The sequence below is a fragment of the Gavia stellata genome, chromosome 26 (assembly GCF_030936135.1).
Source record: "Gavia stellata isolate bGavSte3 chromosome 26, bGavSte3.hap2, whole genome shotgun sequence".
Classification (NCBI taxonomy): Eukaryota; Metazoa; Chordata; class Aves; order Gaviiformes; family Gaviidae; genus Gavia; species Gavia stellata.
In genome coordinates this window covers 7,761,987-7,784,827 of record NC_082619.1, presented here as the reverse complement: position 1 = coordinate 7,784,827, position 22,841 = coordinate 7,761,987, and the positions used below count along the sequence as shown (strand labels likewise).

At 51.0% G+C, this 22,841-nt stretch overlaps 1 protein-coding gene across 1 annotated transcript in view; it reads right to left on the bottom strand.

The window, feature by feature from the left end:
- The window catches only part of KIRREL3 (kirre like nephrin family adhesion molecule 3), a 134,298-nt gene that overhangs the window by 50,804 nt on the left and 60,653 nt on the right, over nucleotides 1-22,841 (bottom strand). The window contains exons 5-6 of the mRNA XM_059829567.1: nucleotides 9,455-9,612; nucleotides 5,175-5,325 (exon numbers count right to left, since the gene is read on the bottom strand). Coding sequence (XP_059685550.1) covers nucleotides 5,175-5,325; nucleotides 9,455-9,612 — 309 coding nt within the window. The remainder of the gene's footprint in view (nucleotides 1-5,174; nucleotides 5,326-9,454; nucleotides 9,613-22,841) is intronic.

Genomic DNA, 22,841 nt, shown 5'->3' with positions numbered 1-22,841 from the left:
AATCATCTCCGCCAAGTCCTTATTGGTGTCACAGGCCTTTCGGTTCTTCCAACTGGTGCTCAGTTTCGCTTCTCCTTTTTACATGATAAGCATCTAAATGCTTTAGCGGCAAACAAAATTTAAGAGAGAACCGATGAAAGCAAGTGAGAAGAGAAAAGGGTGCAATGCTTAGATGGGGAATAAGACTATCCAGAGTTGTTTTAATTTTTCATGATGTCTGAGAGGGGGTTTTAGACATCCAGTTTTAGGTTTTAAGGACGGGACCTCATCTGAGGGAAGAAGCAGAAAGAAATGGTGTTGTGGAGAGGTTTTCTAGGTGCCTGAAGAACCAGCTCTTCCGTTGCAGACTGTGTTGGGGCTGCGGAGAGGAGCTGAGGCCAGCTCATCGATCCAGCTGAGGGGCTCTCCTGCCCTTAAGGTGGGAATCTGATGCAGCGTATGCAAAAATACATCCTAAAATAGGACACGTTACACGTTCACCTCTACCTGCTGCCTCTCTCCTCTTCCTAAATATCTTGGCAACATCCTTCCCAGCCGGAGAATGGGGAAAGGCTGCAGTTGAGCAGCCACCCTCCCGCTCAGCGCCCAAGCAGATGGGGCTGGGGGTCAGCCCTGAGGGAAGCGACGCTGGTTGGTACCCACTTGCCCAGGGGCCCTCCCTTAGCATCACGTGCGGCTGGGCATCCTGGAGCCCAGCGCTGGAGAACGGGGCCAGCGTCGCAGGGCTGGAGGTGGTAGGATGTTCGATTTACTGCTCGGATGATGTGAAGCCGTGGCTCTAACGCACACGGAGTGTCGTTGTGTTTAATAGGGATGAAAGCTTCCCCGCCGGCTTTTCTCTCCACCAGCTTCCTCCACCATACACAAGCCAGCGTCCTGCAGTAAAGACCTGGCTGTCTGGCAACTGCTGAACGCCTTCGCTCGAGGCTACGGGCTCTAACTGGGCGTACTGATGCCAGAACAGCGTGACGGCCACCCCTCTTCTGGGTACTGCTTTGCAAAGGTAATGGCAACGGGTGAAACCTCACGCGTTTGAGGAGCTGAGGAGGATAAAGCGATGCTGTCCGCAAAGGCACGGGAAGGGTTGGCGCTGGCAGAGCTGCAGGGGAGGATAGGAAAGCAGAAAGTCTGTCCGTGTGCCGGGAGAGCAGAACAGGATCCAAAGCAACCCTATGTTACTCCAGCCTGTCTCTCCCTGCGAGGCACGGGATGTGTTGGGATCATCCTTACAGCAAGGCCACCAGCTGGGGACGAAGGGGGAGTCTCCAAGGCGGCACTGACCTTGGCTGGGCGGCAGCCTGGGCGAGACGGGAGAGGGAAAGGCAGAGGGCCGGCAGCGTGCGGCAGTATCCCGGTGTCCTGCAGTGCCTCCTGCTCCGCCGCGTCCCCACCGCATTGGGCCCCGTGATATTTACCCAGCCAGAGCCCCGCTTTGTTGCGAGCGAAGCCACCTGCCTTCTTGATGGGAAATTATGACGGGGAAATTATAGGTATTTTCAATTTACACTAATCTCATTTTAAAATGTGCAATTCAAATGACAATAAAGATGGGCGCAGTTGGGAATATAAATGAGCTTCCCTAACATAACAGCCCAGAGATATATAGTGGGCTCCTAATTCATTTGCAGGCATCCTGACACTTCCCTATTGTTATACAACAACAGCTAATCACCTTCCTTTGTTAAGTATGAATCACACTTCTCTTTAGTAGCTTCCCCATTGTTTGATGGTTTAGTAGCTGTGCCTACGATTTACAGAGGAGCCTCTTTGTATTAAAATGAGCCCGGCTCCCTCCTGCACTCAAAATTAAAAAAAATGGAGATGAAAAAGAAAAAAAAAAAGAGCAAAGGAAATGAATTAAAGTCTTTGATCTTGCCTTTCACAAATGGGATTGGGCTTTCTAATATTGCGGTCGCTTCCCTGCGAGGCGGCTGGTGCCACGGATAGCATGGGTTTGTGCGTGCGAGTGTGTTTTGGGCTGTTTTAAAGAAAAAAAAAAAAAGACACAAATTGTAACTCATCAGAATGTAATTCCACTCGCTTACAATTATAATTCCTGCCTGGCTTCTTGTAATTAATTTGAATGATGGAATCAGATAGAGCCAGCCTACAGGCGGCCGGGAGGAGAGCGTGCATGCAAATGCTCGCACGCCCGGGTACCGCGTACCCCCGCGAGCACGCTCGCACCGGGGGACCAGCATCGCTCCTCAGCAGCCGTGCAGTCAGCGAGGCACCTGAGCAAAGCCCTCAGCTCCCGCTGTTTGAAATCAGCCCCTGGGAAATGATCGCTGGGGTCACGGGCTGAGCTCCACGGGCTGCAGGCAGCGTGCTGGCTCTTGCGCTGTCAGGTGCAATCCCTCTCCACGCTCCTCTCCCCTCCGGACCCCCAGACAAGCCCTTCCAAACCTCCCCCCTGAATCCAAAAGTAGCTTGTGGGCCAAATGAGGAGGAATGAGGAGCTGGAAGCAGATGCTTCTTCGGCTCTGGGCTTTCACACTCCCCAGTAGGAAGCCCAAAAGGGAATAAAATACTCCAGTGCTACAAGGATAAACACAGCAGGAGACCCTCCAACACAGCGATGTGACCCTTGGTTTGCTCACCACCCTGGTCCACTGACCCTCCACTTTCTTTCTCCTACTCCCACCTCCTGCAAAAAAATACAGATGCACTCAAATCTCTTCCTGCCGTGAAAAAAAAAAGGTGTAAAAATGAGCAACTGCACATGTGTGTGCAGAAGCTTGGAGCAAACAGCTTTGGATAAGCAATAACCGTGCTCCTCCCCATCCCGGCACGCTGGATGTGCATTTCCACAGAGCCACTGGGCTCTGGCAGTATAAATAGTTTATGGCATATCAAACTATTAAACATGATTTTAATCCCACTTGTGATGTTCGGCGCATAACTCACAGGAGGCTGACTTTGATGTGGCTGGTGGAACGGAAATCACATTGAACAGATGTTCCAGCTGGAGTCGCTTAGTGTTTCCATTACAGACCCTGCTCTCGGGTTTTTTTTTAGTTCCTTCCCCCCCCCCTTTTTTTTTTTTTGAAGGGGAGGGTTTTATGACTCAGCTATTTCATTGCTGTGAAGATTGGCAGGCAGTGCCTGCATGAGATTGATGGGAGCCAAACTTCAACTTTGCATCAGTTGGAAGAGGATATTCTCTCCCACCACGCGCATACGCCCTGCGTAGGAAATAACCCCCACCCTGGTGTTTCTTTGCTGAGCGGGAGCATTTTTGATGCTCTTTGGAGTTTGCAAAAGAAAACGAAAGCAGGAGGAGTGATTTTACCAAGCTGCTGCTTCCTGGGAGGGATTATTTTTGGTTCCCTGGGATTATTTTGCCAGGCCGTCTCTTTCAAACCCTGCAGCTGGGCGATGTTCGCTACGGCGTGAAGAGCGGAGGGGGAGATGTGCAGGCTCCAGGGTGAAACGCGGCAGGTTGGGCCAGGCTGGGGGAAGCTCACCGGCCAACAACTGCTGCCTCCTCCCTTCTTCTTGCAGAAACCACTTCTTTCTTCCCCCCCTCAAGGTGCTGCTTCTCTGCTAGCTGTTGGAAGAAGACCCACGGGAAGGACCTCATTTCATCGCCGAGGGCGTGCAGGAGGGTACGCAGCCTACTTTGCCTTCGCAGCCAGCCTTGCCCAGGACAGTTCCCCAAGAGAAATGAATGGCCCAGATAATTTTTGCTTAAGAAAAGTACCTTTAGCTCTTTGCAAAGCGAAAGCAGCCAATTGCCTACCAGGTTGGGATTGAAACCTAATGGACTGGGCAGCAGCTTGAGTAGGCTCTTGCAGCCGGGATGAAATCCACCCCACCGCAGGCTGGTTAATCCATCTTGGTACTTTTCTATCCCTCCATCACCCATCCAGCACTGGGAAATTGATGTCCTCATTAAACCCCATTAAGAACAACATACTTTTAATAGCTGGATAGGATATTATTATTATTACTTTCACAGCATGGAGTATTTAATGGCTCGGAGTGGAAATTGGTGTTCTTTATTGGGTCTTTCTCTTTCCAAAGCAGATTTCATCAGGCTCAGGGATTCAGCTCACGTCTCCTGCCCCGCACTGTACAGCACAGTGTAATGATGTCTCCGGCTTTGCGTTGTTTGTGAGAATGCGTGTGCGTCTCCAGCTATTGTAACTGTTTGCCGGCTGTGAAATAACCCATGCTATTATCTCATTTTATCTGGCCGGTTCTGTCAGGACATGCTATCCAGTGACCCGAGAGCCTGTTAATCTTCCGGCAGCAAAAGCTGGAAGTCTTAAATGGTGAATTTTCTGCTGTGCTTGAGTTTGTTCAGCCAGTTTTAATTGGACTCTGGAAAGCAGCTGGCATGCTAATATTGAACACCCTGCATTTGCAAATTGTTGGTAAATACAGCTGCAGGAATTGTGTGTGCAAATGAAGCCTGACTGGAGGGAGGTCAGGATGAGCCTGAGAGCAACAGCTATTGGAGAGAAGGAGGGAAGAGATCTGTGGGATGTGAATTGTTGAGGAAGGAAGATTTTGCTTCATGGATTTTCAGTAAAGGGTAAATGATATGGCCTGGCCCCATCAGATGGTGACTGACACTAGCTGCATTTCACGGGAGGGGGACTTCCCACCGATTAGGTGTCTAACACGCTATCTCAGTGGAGAACAATACAAAAACCTTACCGTTGAACAGCTTGTAAGACTGGAAACACGCATTTTTGTACCAGAAATCTTACTGGGCCTTATCTCTGCTACTGGCCGTGTCCAGAGATGCTGCTTTCTCAGCCAAAGACATTTGGGATCTATCCCTGCTCCAGAGACCCCAGAGACCTGGATCAGGGCACACAGTCCATCCACGTGCAATGCCTACCGGCCACCCAGAGCGTGGCAGCTGGTGCTGCTTTTGCTCAAAACCGTGGACACAAGACACAAAAGCTGGGAAGCAGCCTGTCCCCGTGGGTGTTCGTGTCCGTCTGGTGCCCCAGGGAGTTTAGGGAAGATGAGGTCTCCTGTCTCTGACTTCACTGTATCAATGTACCAGTAAATCCCAGTTAAGGGAAACCCCCAAATCCCAACACCCTGCTCCTGACTGGAGTCAGACCCAGGCAGGCAGCCCTGGGGCAGCGATGGAGAGAGCAAGGAGGCTGGGATCACACAGTACCCAGAGGTAGCTTAGCCGGCCGTGTACTCACGCTGGATATCAATGGTGACGGAGGTCTCCTTCCCGCTGGGAATGGCTTTGTTGGTGGCGCGGCAGACGATGCTCTCCCCATTCTCAATGTCGGAGGGGGCGATGAAAAGGGTGCTCATGATACTCTCCCTCTTGCCATCCCGGAGAAGTGTCTGTGGGAGGAGAAACAGAGATAAGGCAGTTTTCTACGGGAGAGGGACCCCTTTCCCTGGCCGAGAGTCGTGCCAGGCTCTGCACACACGCAGCTAGCCCTCGCTCGTACGAGTTTCTCAGCCAAGCAGCGCTCTCTGCAATAACAGTTCCTCTGGCTGGAATCTGCCAAGAAGCCTTAGGGGAATAGCATAGACAAATTTCACTGCACTTCCCTGGGAATTGGGCACTTAGCTCCCATCTGCTTCCCTCCAGCCCTTCTGTGCCTAGACCCGGGAATCACAGCTCCAGTAAGATACACGTCACCCGCCATCCCAGGAAAGAGGGAGCCAGGGGACAGATAGGGCAACCGGCTTCTTGAACCTGCTGTCACCTTCTGTACCTCTGCCAGGTGACTGCAAAAAACTGCCTGGGCCACTTTACATAGCAATGAGTGGTGATGCTGGCTGCCAGCAGCACAGGACAGATCCTGGCCACGGGTCCCTGGCTGCTGTGCAGTGGTCCAGCCCAGCCCATGGTAAATCATCACCACTCTGGCTCGCCTCGTGCTGGTGATCACCGTGATGTCCACCCGAGGATGCTGAAGATCCACAGCCTCGAGCCTGGTACAGCAGCGGTTAACCAGCTCTAGCTGCTCAGCCTTGGCCCCTTGTTTCTTCCCCAGACTTATCTGACTTTGACTTCCAGCCGTGGTGCCCTGCCATGCCTTTATCGGCGAGCCCTGGGAGCCATGCCTTATCAAACTCCTAATCCTCCTGCAAGTTCTTACAGACCATGGCCATGTCACCCTGTAGCCCCGTCTTTGGTAACTAAACCGATGGAGCCCTCGGAGGCTCTCAAGATGTTGCATGGTTTTCAATCTTTTAATCATTCTCTGGGCTTCCCTCTGACCTCTCTTTGGTGTGTTAACAACCTCCGGGGACCAGAAATGCCAGAAACACAGCTTTTCCCAGCGTTAATAATAGTGGTAAATGCCCATGGATACACCTGTCCCATAACTATGTATTTTGGACCCTGCCAGGCAGTTTTTCTCTCTAAGTCTGTATCCTTCAAGTTTCCTCCTCACAATGTAAGACAAGTGCTTTATTGAATTATAAACATATGGCAGCAAGACTAAAGCTTTCACCACCTGGGTTCATCGTGACACAGCACTTACGCATATAGATTTGTGCCTCTGTCAGGCACTAGACAAGGAACGGCGCTGAGAAATTGTCACCATAATCAGCCCAGAAGCTGGGGAGAAGCAGGACCAGGACCTATTAGTACATGATCGTCAGGGCCTGAGGGCACCAACGGTCCTTAATTTCCCTGACAAACCCCATCTGGGGCCTCTACCCAAGCGCCCTCCACCCATAGGCCCAGGAGCTGTATTTAAGCTCCAGCTCTAGCTCAGGCTCTGATGGGGATGGGGTTTTCTGGCTTGGTCTTGGAGCTGCCTCATCACTATGGCCTTTCTGTAGGGTGCTGTGCTGTGGTTGACCCTTCTATGATGACCAAACCTCTCTGGTGCTGTGCCCTTGGTGGTAAGGATGCTGCCCTGTGCTTGCTTCATGTCACCCTGTGTGCCCTTCCCTTGTGGAACACCCCACTTCTGGTGCTGAGGATGTGGTGAACCCTAAGTCTGTGCAGGACCTCCCCCCCAAAGTGCCCCGAGCTCTGGGTTAGCCCCCAAACCCTGCAGGCTCCTATAATACCCTCTATGGCTATAGGGACTGTTTCCTGCCCCCTTCAATAGGGATCAGGGTAAGTATGTTTTTATATTTATATATTTTTATATTTTTTTATATATTTAACATATATTTACATATTTTATATTTATATATTTTTAAAAGATGTGTGGATGAGGCACTTAGGGATATGGTTTAGTGGTGGACTTAGCAGTGCTAGGTTTATGGTTGTACTTGATGATCTTAAAGGTCTTTTCCAACCTAAACGATTCTATGATTCTATGGGGGGGTTTCAGTCACCTATGGCTATTCTGTACTGCCTGGCTGTGATTGCAGGGGGCTGCATGTTACATCAGTTGGTGGACTGGGAATTGAGAGAAACAAAGGAATTATCGCTCAGTATAAATGGTTTCAGGGAATCGGTAACCTGAACAGTGTTTCTTCTTGGTTGGCTGGAGTATCTGGATCAAATGAAATCTGGGTTGGGTTTTACTTATTACTGAAAAAGAGGAAAACTGAGACATGATCTTAAAGGGAGCCTAAAAAGGGAAAGGTTTCTCAGACCCCGAAAAATCAAAACCTCCCATGCTAAAACTGGCCATTAGTTTTTCTGAAGGGTGGTTTTCTTTTTTAACGTTTCACAAGGTTAAGATGGTCACAAAAAATGGTCAAGCTAGTGTTCTCGTGCATGGGTGGGGACTGCAGTGCTTGAGGCGACCACCCTGTGCATGCCTTGCCCTGGAGCATTGCTTTTCCCTGCTCGTGGCCAGGAAGAATTTGTGGAAGGGCCTCATGAAAATCTCCAGTAAGTCAGGAGAAACTGAGGTTCAACATCACCAGATCAGTCAACACCATCCCTCTGACCCTGGGAAAAGGGGAAGATGCTTCCCTCATACAGAAGAGGATTCCCCTTCCGGACCATTCCGGCTAGCTGCTTAAAATGCCATGGAAATCTCTGTACTGCATGTGAGATGGAGCTGCAGCCTGAAAGCTCTGCTTTGGAAGATTTTTTTTTGTTGGAAATATTTTAAAGAAAAATAAAGGAGGGGTGTTCTTCTCTGATACCTGTTACTTGTGGGTCTGAAAGGGAAAGGGCTTAGATGTTGGCTCCCCAGGGCCAGGTCTGCGCCGTCTGCAGTGGAGAAGGCAGCTTGGGTTGAGCAAAATAAGCTATAAACAACTGCATGTTGATGGCCTGGATTTTAATTAATTCCACTTGATTTGAGAGAGGGAGAGGTCAGTTCTCTCTGGCTTTAATTAGTGCTGCCTCTTGCATGGCACACAGGGAGATGGGGCAATTTCCCCCTCTGTTCACACCCATCAGCTATAAGAAGTAGCTCAGCTTCAGCTGAGATATCAATGTGCTCTGCAGAGTGACAGGGAGGAGGAGAGGAGGGTGTTTTGGCTCCTCTGCTTTTCCAAGCAGATCGGGACGGTGCTGGAACAAAGCTGGGTGGAGGCTTCACAGTGGTAGCAGAGGGTGAAATGTTTATTAAAAGATCTTCAGGAGCTTTGAGAGGAATGCCTTTGACTCCTGACTTTGAAGTTTGCTTGCATTACAAATGGCTGCAAACTGACCCATTTTATGTCTCAAATTTTGTTCTTTAGAAAATTTCATTAGAAATGTCAAGTGTTGCTGAATCTTTAGCACTTAGCAGACATCAGGCATCTATAAACAGGAGAACATGTGGGTACTCATTCTGAGTACACTGTTGATTGCTCTTTGATGTTTTCCTTTATGACCCAATAAAGGCTTTCCGTTTAAATTAAAAAATGCCAACAGCCCTGACAATTTTTCATGGAAAATTGCAGTTGGAGGAGGGGACAGATGTCACTGCAACTACTTTTAGATCCAGAGGTTCTGCTACAGCCAAGGCCAGGTCGGTGCTGGCTGCATGGTGCTGCACACAATATTAACACCACACCCAGGTAGGATTTTGGGGGAAGAAGTGGGCATGCCAGGCCATTATAAGCCGTGAGAGGGTACGAAAAGCCAGCCAAATTCAGACCAGAGCCCATTTTGGTGACAGTTTGCAGTTTCTCACTTGCATCCTCCTGACTATTTTCCTCCCAGCCTCTCCCTTGGGAAGGTTGTATGGGGTGATGTAGGGTGAGAGTCACAGAATCACGAAGGGTGGAAAAGACCTGTAAGATCATCAAGTCCAACCATCACCCCAACCCCACCATGCCCACTAAACCATGTCCCACAGTGCCACGTCCACATGTTCCTTGAACACCTCCAGTGATGGTGACTCCACCACCTCCCTGGGCAGCTTATTCCAGTGTCTCACCACTCTCCCAGTAAAGAAAATCTCTCAGTAAAGGAATAAAGTCCCAGCTCCGCAGAGCTGAAGGCACTGCCCTAGATGTTTTGGGGCTGCGTGAAGAGCGGTGCCAGGCCTGGTACACCTTTCTGAGGCGAGGGGAGAGCACGGTGTGTGTCCCCAGCCCCATCCTGCCTCACCTTGGAGTAGGTGGCTCCATTGATGACTTCTCCTTTCCGCAGCCAGATGATGGAGGCTGCTGGCTTGGCGTTGTCCGCGTGGCAGGTCAAGTTGAGGGGGTCTCCTGCTCTCAGGCTGATGATGGGCCCCCCCATAATGACAGGATCATCTGGAGGAACTGCAAGGAAAAAGCATAGAGGAAACAAGGTTATTTGCTAGCATTAAACCAACCTTCCTGGAGTTACCTGTGGGGTCTGGGCTGCTAGGACTGGAACTGTGACCTCTCAAATCTCTGCAGCTGGCTTTGATGGGGCTGTGGCAGCATGCAACCCCACCTCACCACGTTATAGCCAGCTTGCCTTTTGCTGCTGACGCGAAAGCTGCGCCCTAGATTTGGACTACAGCGGCAGAAACTGGCTGCAGTTTTAGAGGGGACGCGGGCCAGGTGGCTGCCTGAGCTTTGCAGTAATATGAAGGATCAAGCCTGTGGTAGAGAATTCTACCAAGGGCTACTAAATATGTAGAAAAACCTCCGGCCCAGGATGTCCCTGAGCTTCGAAGTGTGGGAGGATGGAAAGTATTGGAAAGAAATAGCCTTGCCTTGCTGGCCCTGCTCTTCCATTCTTCCCCAGGCAACAATAATTGGCGGCTGCTGGACACAGGATATGGGGCTTGGAGGGGCTTTGCTTTGACCCCTGTTCCTCTGACTGCAAATTGGAAGGTAGGTGAGGGTGACTTGGAGGAGAAGGGCAGGGAAGCTGGATTTGGACCGTTACCTATTGTACTCAGGTGGGAACAGCTTATTATGGTGCGTGGTTTCCAGATGCCTGCCTTTGAAAAGGGCTCCCTTGCCAGCCCTCTGTCTCGGAGGGATGGAGGAACCCCTGAGCGCTCCCTTGCTCTGCTTTGATTTCCTATTGCTTTCACTCATCGTCTGTGCTGCTGTCTCATCGCACAAAAGGTTGCGGAACTACTCTCGTTCGGTCAGGCTCCCTCTCGCCACGGTGAGTCTTTTAAGTGCCTCCCTCTGAAAGCAGATTTTGCCGGGGGTGTCAAGGAGACGTTTAAGATCTCAACCTTCCTTTGAAACCACCTCAGCCTGACAGCCTGTGTGAGGCTGCATCCTCGTTACGGGATGTGGCTTTGCTGGTATCACGCAGTCCCTGGGCATCTCTGTTTCTTGTGTTGGAAGCACTTCATGCCAGAGACAAGGAGGGATGGAAGCAGGAGATGAGGGGCACCTGAGCGTGGTCTCCTCTTTTGTGACTAGCTCTTGAAGCCTGGCATCTCTAAACACCCCCAGCATGGGTAGGAAATTCAGTTGGAGAGAGGGGCTGTCCTTTCATCCTGCAGAAAGGATCTTTCATCTCTGGTACCCTGACTGGGTCTGCTCTAGCCAAGACCTGCTCTGAAGATGGAGAGGTCTGGAGAGCTGTCAGTCTACTCTTCCCAACCAGATCCTTTGGGCAACCAAACGCAGGTTTTGCTACAGGTAGACATGTTGCCCAGCCACCTCGTGGCCTGTTTCAGGAGCTCTTGGGGTCCACGCAGCATTGGGAAGCCAACAGAAACACGGACGACACCGTGGAAAGGCATCCATGTTGCAGCCCCTCTTGCCCAAGCGAAAGAGCTCATACTAGCGAGGGACGTAGGAAGAAATTGCTGCAAAAGCCTCCTACCCTCAGCATCCTTACCGAGAGGATGCAGCTGGGGGAAACCTGCCGATTTTCCACCAAAGTGGAGCTGCTTCCCCCTCCCCGAGCTGGCTGGCACCAGGCTGAGCCCCGCAAAGTGAATGCCGAAGTCGGGCTCTGAAATCCCCAAGTATGTCTCTGCTTCTGCTCCTGAGAAATATTTAAAAACTCCTCGCTGGCTCCTCCAGCGCTGGGCTGAAGTCAGGAGATGGAAAGGGATTATGTTCTCTGACAATTCAAAGGTGGCTGCCTGCACCGGCACAGGATTTGTAGGCAAGGCAGATGTGCTGGTTGCACACAAGGCTGGTCACATACACATCTGCCAAATGCTGTGAGTAATGGGATTTTTCAGCTCAGTGGGTGGAACCCAGGGACTGGGGGGGAAAAAAGCTTTTCTACATGGATCCAAGATGTACATTTTTTTCAGGCTACAAGAGTGAAAAAAATGTGAAAACCTGTGGTTTGTGTTAGTTGAAATGCATCAGCCCTGAATATGAAAATGTGGAAAATTCTGCCTCATTCTGATGCTATTTAACTATTAAGCAAGTATTTCTTTCCACTTCTTAAAAAAACCAACCCCTTCATTGGATAAGTTTATACTGTTTTTTAAAAACATGACATTTTTAGTAGTTTTTTTTCTCCTAACTGAAGCTATTAATTGAATTTGACCTCAGCTTGTAAAATATTGGAAATTCATCTTGTGGAGCAGGGGAAAAAAATCCAACCCACAAGCCTTTCTCTGAAAAGCATCTTGGAATTAAATGAAGGGACTTTAGCAGTGGGTTGTTTAATATTCCTGACTGGTGTCCTTTCCCACTGGCTGACAGCTGAAGACTTTTTTTTGCAGCCATGGGCTTAACATCACCCCCCCAAAGCGGTCCAGCCTGTCCCTTAGCTGCCCGTGAAACGTAGGGGACATCATGGGACAGGGGACAACCCCAGGCATGGAACCACTTGTCTTCCCTGGGCCAGAAAACCTTGTTGTCTAACCTACTGTTTTGCTCCTGTTTTCCTCTATTGGATTAGCAGCAAGACTTGGGGAGCTGCTTAAGGAGATGGGAAGACGTAATCAGGACCCATTCTCTCTCCTTCCCAAGTAAGTGGTTGCTATCCCCAGTAATTCATGTAGCCATGCATTATTGATGGTCTCCAGGCTCACTAACCGGGGGATCTGGTTGGGGAGGAGAGGGTCTGATGAATAGGAATTGGCAATGTCTCGCAACAGCTCTAACTTCTGCAAAATGAAGGATGGATGTATTCCTGCCTCAAACTCCAGCCTGGGAAAGGAGGAGGAAGAGAGGAATGAAAGATAAAAAGAGAAGAAAGGAGGGAAAGCAAGAAGCTAGTAGCATAGAACCAAGATCCATTATTCATCCACTGTGCTCCCAGGATTGGTTATTATTATAAGGCACCGCTACAGAATCCAGTCTCCTAATTTTTAATCACAGATGTAGAAGTGCTAGCCTTTCTGATTAATACAGGGATATAAATAGGAAGAGTTGTTTGGGGTTGGGCGGGGGGGTTATTCCTGACAGCAAAGAAAATGGAGTTAACCTTTACATGCCTGCAAAGTTTAAGAGAATGAAAGAGAAGGGATCCATGATAGCTCAAGCCCCCAGAGTAGGAACAAGCCAAAGAGATGGATGACGTGCAGCTGCTTATGGGATGGGAGTCCAGACAGATTATCCCTCAAATGGACATTGCACCGAGACCTTCTGGGGTGGGAGGTGAAATGCCCCAGCAGAAGGTCTCCTGTTCCTCACCGTGCACTCAAGACCTCGGCTGGAGAACTGTTCTTTTCTTCGCTGCAGACAAAACTTTCCAAAGAAACCATGACACGCTTCTCCCCATCAAACCCCTGATTTTTCTGTCAAATCACAGGGTTTGCTGAATATTTTTAAACCAGCCTTGGACAGGCATTAATCTGATCTCCATAGCTGTGGGCTGCTTGGATGAGTAAGGACAGCTTGGGCTCTCTGCTCCTTGCCCTTTGGAGTGCTTTGGGAAAAGCCTGTTTTACAGCCCATCAGCATAAAGAAATACAAATAAATGTGCGGTGCTCTTGGGCTGTGCATTCAGCAACTTCTTAAATTAGTTGGCTAGTTAGAGGCTTTCCTGCATACACTCCCACCCTGCAAGACTTAACTGTATGATTAATCAATGAGACCGCACAGAATTATTCAGCGCTGAACTAATACCCCAGGCTAACACTGCAGCTTTGACTAAGAAATAACATAGATGTCTCTAAATGCTCCCAGCAGCCGGTCAACTGGACAGCGTTGTGGAGAGCAGACAGAGCCTCAATTATTAGCAATATTTATTGAGATAATAGGATCCTTCAGGCAGAAGTCAGGTCCTGGAATTGGAGAGAGCAAAAAGCCCTCCAGCCACCAGTACTCCTTTCTAATTAAGGCTGACTGCTTTTTTTTTTTTTGTTGTTGTGGCTGGTACCTCTTTGCTGCTGGGTTTGGGTAACAAACCTCCTCTTCTTGGGACAGCGTTAAGAGATTCAACCCCAAATGCTCACTGGTGGGGAAGGGTCACCCAGCTGCTGAGCTGGAGAGGCAGATACCGAGCAGCCCCTGAGGATTGCTCGGAGCCATGTATCTGCAATTAATGTTCAGCTGATGTTAGACTCAGCACAAGTGTCCCCCTGAGGAACGAGATCCCTCGGGTAAGGCATCGCTGATGCATTGCTCATCTTCCCTACGGGATCTGTGGCACTCGGGGCTCTGGGCTCATCTTACATGTGTGTTAAGCAAATAACAGTGACTGGAAGATGCTCTTGGTGATCACAATGTGCTACAAACTAGTGGAAGGTGCTTCCTAGCCCCAAAGCTGAGAGTCTAAGTGTAGACCAGAAGCGTCCCCAGCCCTCCAAGCGGTACTTGGTGGGCCAGCTGCCTTCCAGCGAGCTGGCACTCGGTGAGAACACGAGGCTCCGTGGAGATGATGAAGCCAAGCTGAACAAGGGTACGTTTGCTCCCGTTTTGTCTCTACAATAAGGAAAGCACGGGGAGCCCCAGGGAGACAGCCTGGAGGGATTCAGCTGGCTCAGCTGACCCTCTCGTGCAGTGAGGGTGGATGCGGAAGCTTTGCTCTGGTGCGGCGAAGTGTTTGTGTATTCAGACATCGCATCGCAGGCTTGTCAAAGAGGCATGTTTGCCTCTTGTAGACAAGTCAAGCTTATGAGGGCATCATAGTACACTTGCTCTGGGTGACTGTACCCGGGCGCTGCCCTGATCTGCATGCAGCTGCTTGTTTTTGCAATACAAACCCCGCCAAGAGTGTTTTCCTGTGCAAATCCAATCTCTGCTCCGCGCTGGGGCATTTTGAGACCAGGTTTGCTGGCTGGCAAGGTGCTTGCGAAAGAAGCAGGATTCAACCTGCAGCCTCTGCGCTCTCCTTACCTTCCCAGGAAGATCCTGTCCCGCTCCAAAAAGGAGCGGGCACTTGCCCTCTGCATGTGGTCCGTGTAGCAAAGCTGGTGGGGTGTGACTTTGACAATAAGCTTGGTGTTAACGATGCTCAGCAAAATGATGAGTTCATTAGCTGCTGTATCATTTCTGGGCTCCACTTGGAACTGGCACATCTTCTCCTCTTCTTGATAACTGCAGGGAACTGTCTCCTCTTTGAAACCAATGTCTGCTTTCCCCGCCAGCCTTGGGCATGTTTTGCAGAGGCCGGTGGCGTTGCTCTGCAAGATGCTCTTGAGATCTTGGGGGGGGGGTTTGGCCACGCTCACGCATGTTAAACAGAGTTTGGGACAGACACAGAGAAAGGCTGTGGAGCTGATGAAAGGGAAAGAGCAGCTTTCCTACCAGGTGAGATCAGAAGAGATTGGCTTGTTTAATTTGGCAAAATGAAGGCTGGGAGACTATGACTGGTTGCAGTGAAAGAACTGGAGAAAGGTTGGGAGAAGACGAGGGAAAAAGCAGGAAAAGTTGGACCTGGGGGAAGAAAGAAGGTTCTCTGTTTCATCAAGTATCTAGGATAGCTTCCCAAGAGGAGGAAAAGGGGCTAGAAAATAAAACTGCTTTTAGGATGGAGCTTGCTACACTGGGTAAGAGAATCCTCTTATCGGGACTGTGTTTCTGGCAGTAGTTTTCCAGCAGACTGTCTAGGGTCTCACTGCATTATCAAGCCTGAAGGCTACGAATTGTGAGGGTCTAAACCGCTGCAGAGCAGCTTACAGCTACATGAATGTTTAGCTTTTCATTTATCGGGACTTTACACACTTAGGATTCAGATTTCCAGCAGCTCTTCAGAGCTAGGAAGGATATAAACAGGCTCTTAGGTTTTGTTCAGCGCTCTAAAGGCTGAGGTTTTGCTGTGTCTGGGTGCTGGCGTGGGTTATGTTTTTCAGGGCAGCACTAACTGAAGACTTAATGGCAAATCTTGGGGCTGGGTGACCTGAGCTCTGCAGGAAACCTAATCCTGGACTGCAGTTGCATCTTCCCCTCAACCACCTTGACGTGCATCCATTCTACCTCTCCCCTTCGGGTGCAATCAGGATTGCAATCCCTTTGCAGATGAGGAGCTTTGGCAGGTAAGGAAAAAGGGACAATATAGAGCAAGTGGTCTGAGTTTGCAAAGGGGGTCAGTCGCAGGGCTGAGAGTCCTGACTCCAACTCGTAGTATTCCCTCCTCCAAGCATGACTGACCAGATTTTCCTTTGCGTCCTACATCGGAAACCTGGAGACCCATTTCTGTCTGCAGGCCGCTCAGCAGGATGAGCTTCAGCTCTTCTGCACGGAAAACAATCAGCAAAGCTGCCCGAGTCCTCCTTCCCTACATAAGGCAGGCTGAAAAAATTCAGTCCGCGTTGCACACTGTCAGTTTACAGAGGCCATGTCGGCTACGGTGCCAACTCTGGCATTGCTTCAAAGCGTACAGTCCCCCACCCGTGTGCTGCCAGCCTCTGGCCCTGCTGAGATTGCCGTGGGATGGAAGGCTGGTTGTTTGGAGGATGCCTACATGACTGGCATCCTTCCTGCATCTCTCCCATGCCGAGCCCTGGCAGGGTAACCCGCCCTGGGAAGGGTGCAAATGGAATGGGGCTCTCGTATGGCAATTGCATGGTCCATGCAATATGGATGAGTCTTAACGAGCTGCCCCAGAGTCCTTGCTCAGCGAGGGACGGATAGCAAAAGGGGGGATGTTACGTCTACAGGTCCTCTTGCTGTGCCTCCGTCTCCAGCCTGCATCAACCCCAGCCTGGTGCTGCTCTGCTGCCTCATTCTTCCCGGCGACCCAAAGGAGCTGAGCCTGGACAGCCTGAAAAATGCAGGGCAGCTGCGGGTGCCCTCGGAAAGGCGCCTGGCTGCCGCCGAGTGAAGAAGGAGAGAAAACAGATGCAGGCGAACAGCACAGCCTGGGGAAAACACGCTAAAAAATAAATCAAAAGAAACAAGGGGAGCAGGGAGAAAAATAGTGATGAAAGTTTAAATAGTGCATCTCTTTCTCGGTCCTATTTGTCTTGTGGCACTTTGGTGTGCGTGTCAGAGCGGGAGGGTGGGTGGGTTGGCAGGAATGATGCCTCCTCTCCATCCCAAGCGGACACACGGCGATGCTGCCCTGGCAGCCAAGGGAGGGTGACAGCTCAGCACCTAAAGCAACCTGCATCCCTCTTTCCCTCCTGCCATGGGTGCCTGTCTGTCTGCAGCTGAGACTGATGCACAGACCCTCCTCACGTTAAGAAACTCATGGGAAACACACTGCTAATATTTCCTAAACCCCCCCCCCCAATGATTTATCTCTGTTTTCATCCAGCCCCTGGAAGTCCCACATTTTCCAGATTCCTTTGGATCAGCAGGCTGGATTGCTCCGGTGGAATGGTGTCCTGCTGGAGAATGCAGATTCCTCAGACCCAGAAAAGCTTTGCAGCGATGGCTTCATTTAATTGCAGCAAAGCTCTGCCTGAACTCGCCAGCGCAGCTCCGCTTTCCCACTCTCTGCCCAGGAGAGGCTGATCTTCCCCCGCCAAATCCCTCCCCAGGTCATGTGGAGGACTATCGCTGTAATACTTTTTGCTTTTTTAAGCTGAGGAGGGGGTTTGGTCCCAGCTTCTTTCCTAGAGAGTGTTTTAAATCTTTGATTTTCACGTCAGATTGGAATTAAACCAAACTTCAAAGTTCTGAAATCCTTTGTGAGAGCCGGCTCTGGGCAGCATCCGTTTTTGGAGAAAACACGAGCAGATCTGACACAGGATAAGTGAGCATTTGTATTCTACTGAAAAGCTTTTCATACAAGGGGGAAAAAAAAAAAAAAAAGTTTTGGCAAACCCCTCCGAGCTTTAATAAACAGCCAGATGCTGTGCATGCAGGCAGACAGGTAGCTGGCCAGGTATTGATTGTTTACTTGAAATATTCTCTCCACAAAGAGGAAGAAACTTAAAATTTCCTCTTCCAGTTGAAAGGAAAATACAACCCCAGCAAATATATTGCGTTTGCCAGCTCCTCTTTTAATTCTCCCAATCAAGTCGGTGTTTGGATGGATCATGTCAACAGCTACTGCCAAGCCCTAATTCGGGTCCTGAAGTCATTGGAGAGAGCTGTTTTGCTGCTTGTGTCTATGATGAGTTGCCCTGGTGCTCCTTAAACCGAAGGGTATTGCTGACGATTAAGGAGAGAGGCAGATGCGTGACCCGTGGCAATCGTGAGTAATGGCTCCAATTCTGCCTGTCAGGGGATGGAGGAAGGTCAGGGTAAAGCTTCCTACATGTGTCGGGAGGGATGGGATAGGAAGGGAGGAAAAGTTACCTGCCCAGCTGGCCTTGTTACCACTGTAATAATCAAATTCATCAATACGATCCCCTGTCGCACACCCACCCCAGCACAGGGAACTGCTGCATATCTCAAAGAGGGGAAACTGAGGCACAGATAGACTACGTGGTCTGCTTAACTGGAATTAGAGTCACCCTGAATCCCAGGCTTTCCCAGCTGGATCAGCCCCTTGTCCTTGCTCCACCGCTCTGCCCAGCTGCCCCGCACTGAGACCTACGGCAGTCCCATGCTGGGAGCTGGGCATGACCCCCATCCACTTCGGAGGGAGGGCAGCGGGCTGCGGTTTGGGCATCCCGCACGGGCACGCGGGACTCCACAGATGCTGCAGCATCTTCAGCAATCCTACACTGGGCTACAGTTTCATGGAATCATTAAGATTGGAAAAGACCTGTAAGATCAGCAAGTCCAACCACCAACCCAACCCCACCATGCCCACTAAACCATGTCCCGCGGTGCCACGTCCACACGTTCCTTGGACACCTCCAGCGATGGTGACTCCACCACCTCCCTGGGCAGCCTCTGCCAGTGCTTCACCACTCTCTCCGTAAAGACATTTTTCCTAATATCCAGTCTAAACCTCCCCTGGTGCAACTTGAGGCTGTTTCCTCTTGTCCTGTCGCTTGTCACTTGGGAGAAGAGACCAACACCCACCTCACCACAACCCCCTTCCAGGTTTAAGACACCCTTGGGGGTGATGCTAAAACTAAACAGCACAGCCTTCTGATAATCTGTCTCGGAACCAACAAACACCGCTCGACTTCTCCTTCAGCACAGAGGAGGAGCAGGGACCTGGTGGGTCAAGTCCCCCAAGCCCATGGGCACCAGGGAAGAGCCATACTGCAGAAAGGTCCCCCAAGTGCATCCCTCTACTGCAGCCACAAACCACCTCAGATACCCTCCCACAAATAAATACAAAGGGCGATAGCAAAAGGGACTGGTGGCACAGACTCTCCCATCTCCCCTCAACTGTAGGACATGCCTGAACCTTCTCCTGGAAGGGGAGGTTAGGCAGGAAAATCATTATCTACCCAATGTAGGCCAGCACCCCGTGCCTCCTCCTCCTCCTCCCGCTGCGCACGCAGCTCCCGGGTACAGAGTGACAGATCAGAGAACACAGGCGAAAAATGGAATTCATTATTTTTCCCATATGTCAGATGTTTTCAAATTGTTTAAAAAAAAAAAAAGAGGATTATTACTGTTCATTAAAAAAAAAAAGAAAGAAAAAAGGGAAGAAAGTACTCTCTGGAGCAAACCCCATGAGCTGGCCCCCTCCTTCAGCCAGCTGCTGCTGGTGGGAACTGCTCTTAGATCTCATCTTCTGCGGGATGGGCTGGGAGAAATCCTGCTTGCTCTGGTGAGGTTCAAAGGCCAGAGCCTCATCCGAGCCCCGTCGGAGCCGCGTTGCCCGTTTCTCACCCGCACGCGGGGTGTTTGCCTATTACGGAGAGCGGGTCTCATCTGCAGAGCGTTGGCTCCCTGCCGCGTTCTGTGCAAAATTAGGGCTCTCAAGCAAATTGGAAATAAATGCCCGTTGCGCGCTCGTCCTGATGTGCTCGCCGGGCTCGTGTCCCCAGCGCCTGAGTGCTGTTGGTCCTGTAGGGACCAGGAGGTACCACAAAAATTCTGTGATGCAGAGCACAGCTGGAAGAAACAGGAGATGGGGGCTCAATCGTTACGATTAGGGGCTTGATTATCTGGATCCATCCCGATGCTGCAAATGCTTTGACCTCCCTCAGCCAACACCTCTTCTGTTAATTAGCCGCAGGGAAGTACCATCCTAAGGGCAAGTGCTGAGCCCTTACGGGGACCGGAGACCCAACACGGCTGAATCCCGCATTTCCCTTCAGGGTGGCTTTGCTGGGAGCCCGGCGCACCAGCAAAGCAACAAATGTGTAAGGTAACGAGCTGAAAGGGGAGGGACTCATCCCTCTCCCCTGGTATGGAGAGCGGGGAGGGCATCACCTCCCTCTGCTCAGCAACAGGAAAAACTCCCCATCTCAGCCTCCATCCAGGAAAGACGGCGGGTGGGAGATCCCCTGGGGATGGGCACAGCCCTTCCCCACTCCCTGCGGGGTGAGGATAGCGAAGGGAGGTTTGTTTTTTGAGCCTTGCTGCATCTCCAGCCTCAATCCTCCGGGTTCCCGCCTGGTTTTCAGGGGCAAAAAAAAATAAAAAGGTGCTTGTGTTTCCAACTCAGTAGCTAATTTTCACTGTCGTGGCCTCGGCGCTGACGCAATTGCTCAGTGCCAGAGGCGCTCTGCCCTCCCTTCCCCGGGTGGCATTTCTCAGCCTTGCCTAGCTGGGATTTGCAGGTACGAGGTTGCAGCCGGCTGAGCTGGCCTCGGATGACGGAGAGGATCCCTGCCTGCTCCCACCGACACCGGGCACTCTGTCACTTGATTGAGAAATCACAGGCATGCCTTGTCATGCCTAGACTGCAATTTGAAGAGGTTTTTTTTCTACTTTGGGTCTGGGAAGATTGATTTTATTATTTTTTCTTTTAAAAGGTGAAAGGATGCTTTTTCTTTTTTTCTCCTCTCTTTCTTAAAGGCCACAGCTTTATCACATGCTCCCCTTTAAACCATGCCCACCCCCCCAAAGCAGTTGCCTCTTACTGCTTTTCTCAGCTCACAGAATCACAGAATCACTAAGGTTGGAAAAGACCTGTAAGATCATCAAGTCTCTCCCAGGGCTGGAAAAGGAGGCATAAAGCCTGGTTCTGGCTGCTGGGATTTGTCACGGAGGAAGCTGGGAACAGGAGAGGGGTGAGAAAGAACAAGACCAGGAAAAATCCCCCCGGCACCGCCCATGCCTCGGATGTGAGCTGTTACTGCCGTTTCGTGGGTGCAGTGGTGGCGGTTCCTTCGTTCCTGTGGTTTCTCCCTCCCCGTTGTCCCCGGCACAGCAAACGAATCAAACCGAGGGAAAGGACGAAGACGTTTCACCCCCGTTAACTTCGGGCGACTTGTAAGGGTAGCGTGCAGGATTTTAGGCTGTTGCCTGCGCTGAGAAGGCGGCGCTGCCCTCCACGCACACGTTGGGTTAGACCCGCCAGCCGCCGCGAAAGCTCCTGTCTCACCTTCGCAGCTTGGCAGCGATGACAAGGAGATGGAGAGAAGCTCGGTTGACTCAGCCATCTGTATTCGGGCACAGATACTTGCTCCCAAGCGCTGAGCACCTCACTTCAGCACAGGCTGAGTTTGGAGGGATGGAGAGGCTTCCAGGACCTTAAAGCATGGCTGTCTGTGATGGAGATGGGATAATGTGGGATCAGATGAGGATGCGGGATGTTGCCTACAGCTCATCTCTGCGCTGTGGCTGTTGGAAACAAAGTACAGCCATGTCTGATCTATCCCTTTCCATGACCTATCAGCCCAGGCCAAGGCAATGCTCCCGTTTGCAGGTCAGCAGTTGGAAGTCCTTGGAGATCCCTCCTTCCTAGGTGGGAAGGGGCTGCACATCGCACTGAGCGAGGCTCTTTCCAGCCTCTGTCAGGGGAGACTCCCGCTCAGATCCCTGGCCGTGCTGCCGCGGAGGAATCCAGGGCCGCTCACGGCGGGGAGACCCACCGGGGAGGTGGAAATACGGTGCTTAGCAGTTGCCTTGTGGTAGCACCGAGACAAGGACGGTGCATGCAGGGGTTAGCTGGGAGTGGAGGGCTTTGATCTGGGTACCAGCTGAACCCTCTTGGGGGTAAGACACCATCAGAATTAATAAATGAAGGCCTTAGAAAGAGACTAATCCCCTGCCATGTCCCAGATCTGTCAACGCTATTCTTCCCTCCCATCTCCCCGGTACTGCGGCCGTGCAAAGCAGCTGGACTCAAAACCACCGTGGCATCCAGCACGGGGGCTCTAGCAGGTTAGAAAACGCTTCTTGCCCAACACGACTGGCCCGAGTCTCTTACGCAGCCTTTTACACCCCAAATCCTCCTGCTGCCGTGCCGGAGAAGGTCCTAACCCCATTCCCACCTGCAGGACAGCAGGACTCCTGCGGTACACCATGCTAACCGGCTGCTGTCAGCCCTGTCCCGTCTTTCCTTGTGCAAACGCGTAATTGCAGCCAGACGTCCCGCTCCAGCAAACAGGAAAAAGCTCCCCCAGCTATATTTTAAGTGCTGTGCGTAGCTCCGCGTTTAAAAACCGAACAAACTGACCCACCGATGATGTTAGCTAGACGACGGGTCCCACGCGAGGCTTGCTGAATGCCAGGGACGTGTGTCCCTAAGTTGCAGAGGTCATGGGCTCTGCAGACCTTCCTTCAGCCACGGCAGCAATAAGGGCCAAGCAAATCATTACGGATGAATCCCGCATCCATCAGATGGGGTTTGATCAATGCGCTTGCAATGCCTTATCGCTGACACCGGCCGGGGCCAGATGTTGTGAAGGAAACCAAACCCAACCCTTCCAGGAGGGAACATGATCAATCACAATGTTCCCGGCATTGACACATGTCCGGGCCCGCTCTGAATTCGGTTATCAGGCAAGCGGCACAGCTCAATCGCACGCCGTACGGAAAAGGTTCAGCCTCACAGGCGCAAACTTTGAATGCCCTTGTCTGCCCTCCCGTCCCGCAGCCTTTCCTGAGATCATTCATCCTTGCATAAACCGTTAGCAGATCCCCTTTTTAAGAAAAATTACCCAAGCCTTTAAACCTCTGTTCAGAGGGAATTCCCCCGGGCTACTGTTCGCTCTCAGGTCCGCTCTTTGAAGGCATTCCCACAGTGCCAGACCCGTTAACACAGCTTGCCCTGACAGCCTGCAGATTGCATAGTAGTAGAAAAATCGGGTTGCAATGGCAGGAATCCTACCTGGTGTCTGCTTAAAGCCATGACACAAGGATCCTGAGAAAAATGGCTTCGGTTGTCGTTTTGTTATGGCTCTGTGTTTTTGCCAGGGTTTTTCTCTGAGAGGAGCACAAAGATACGG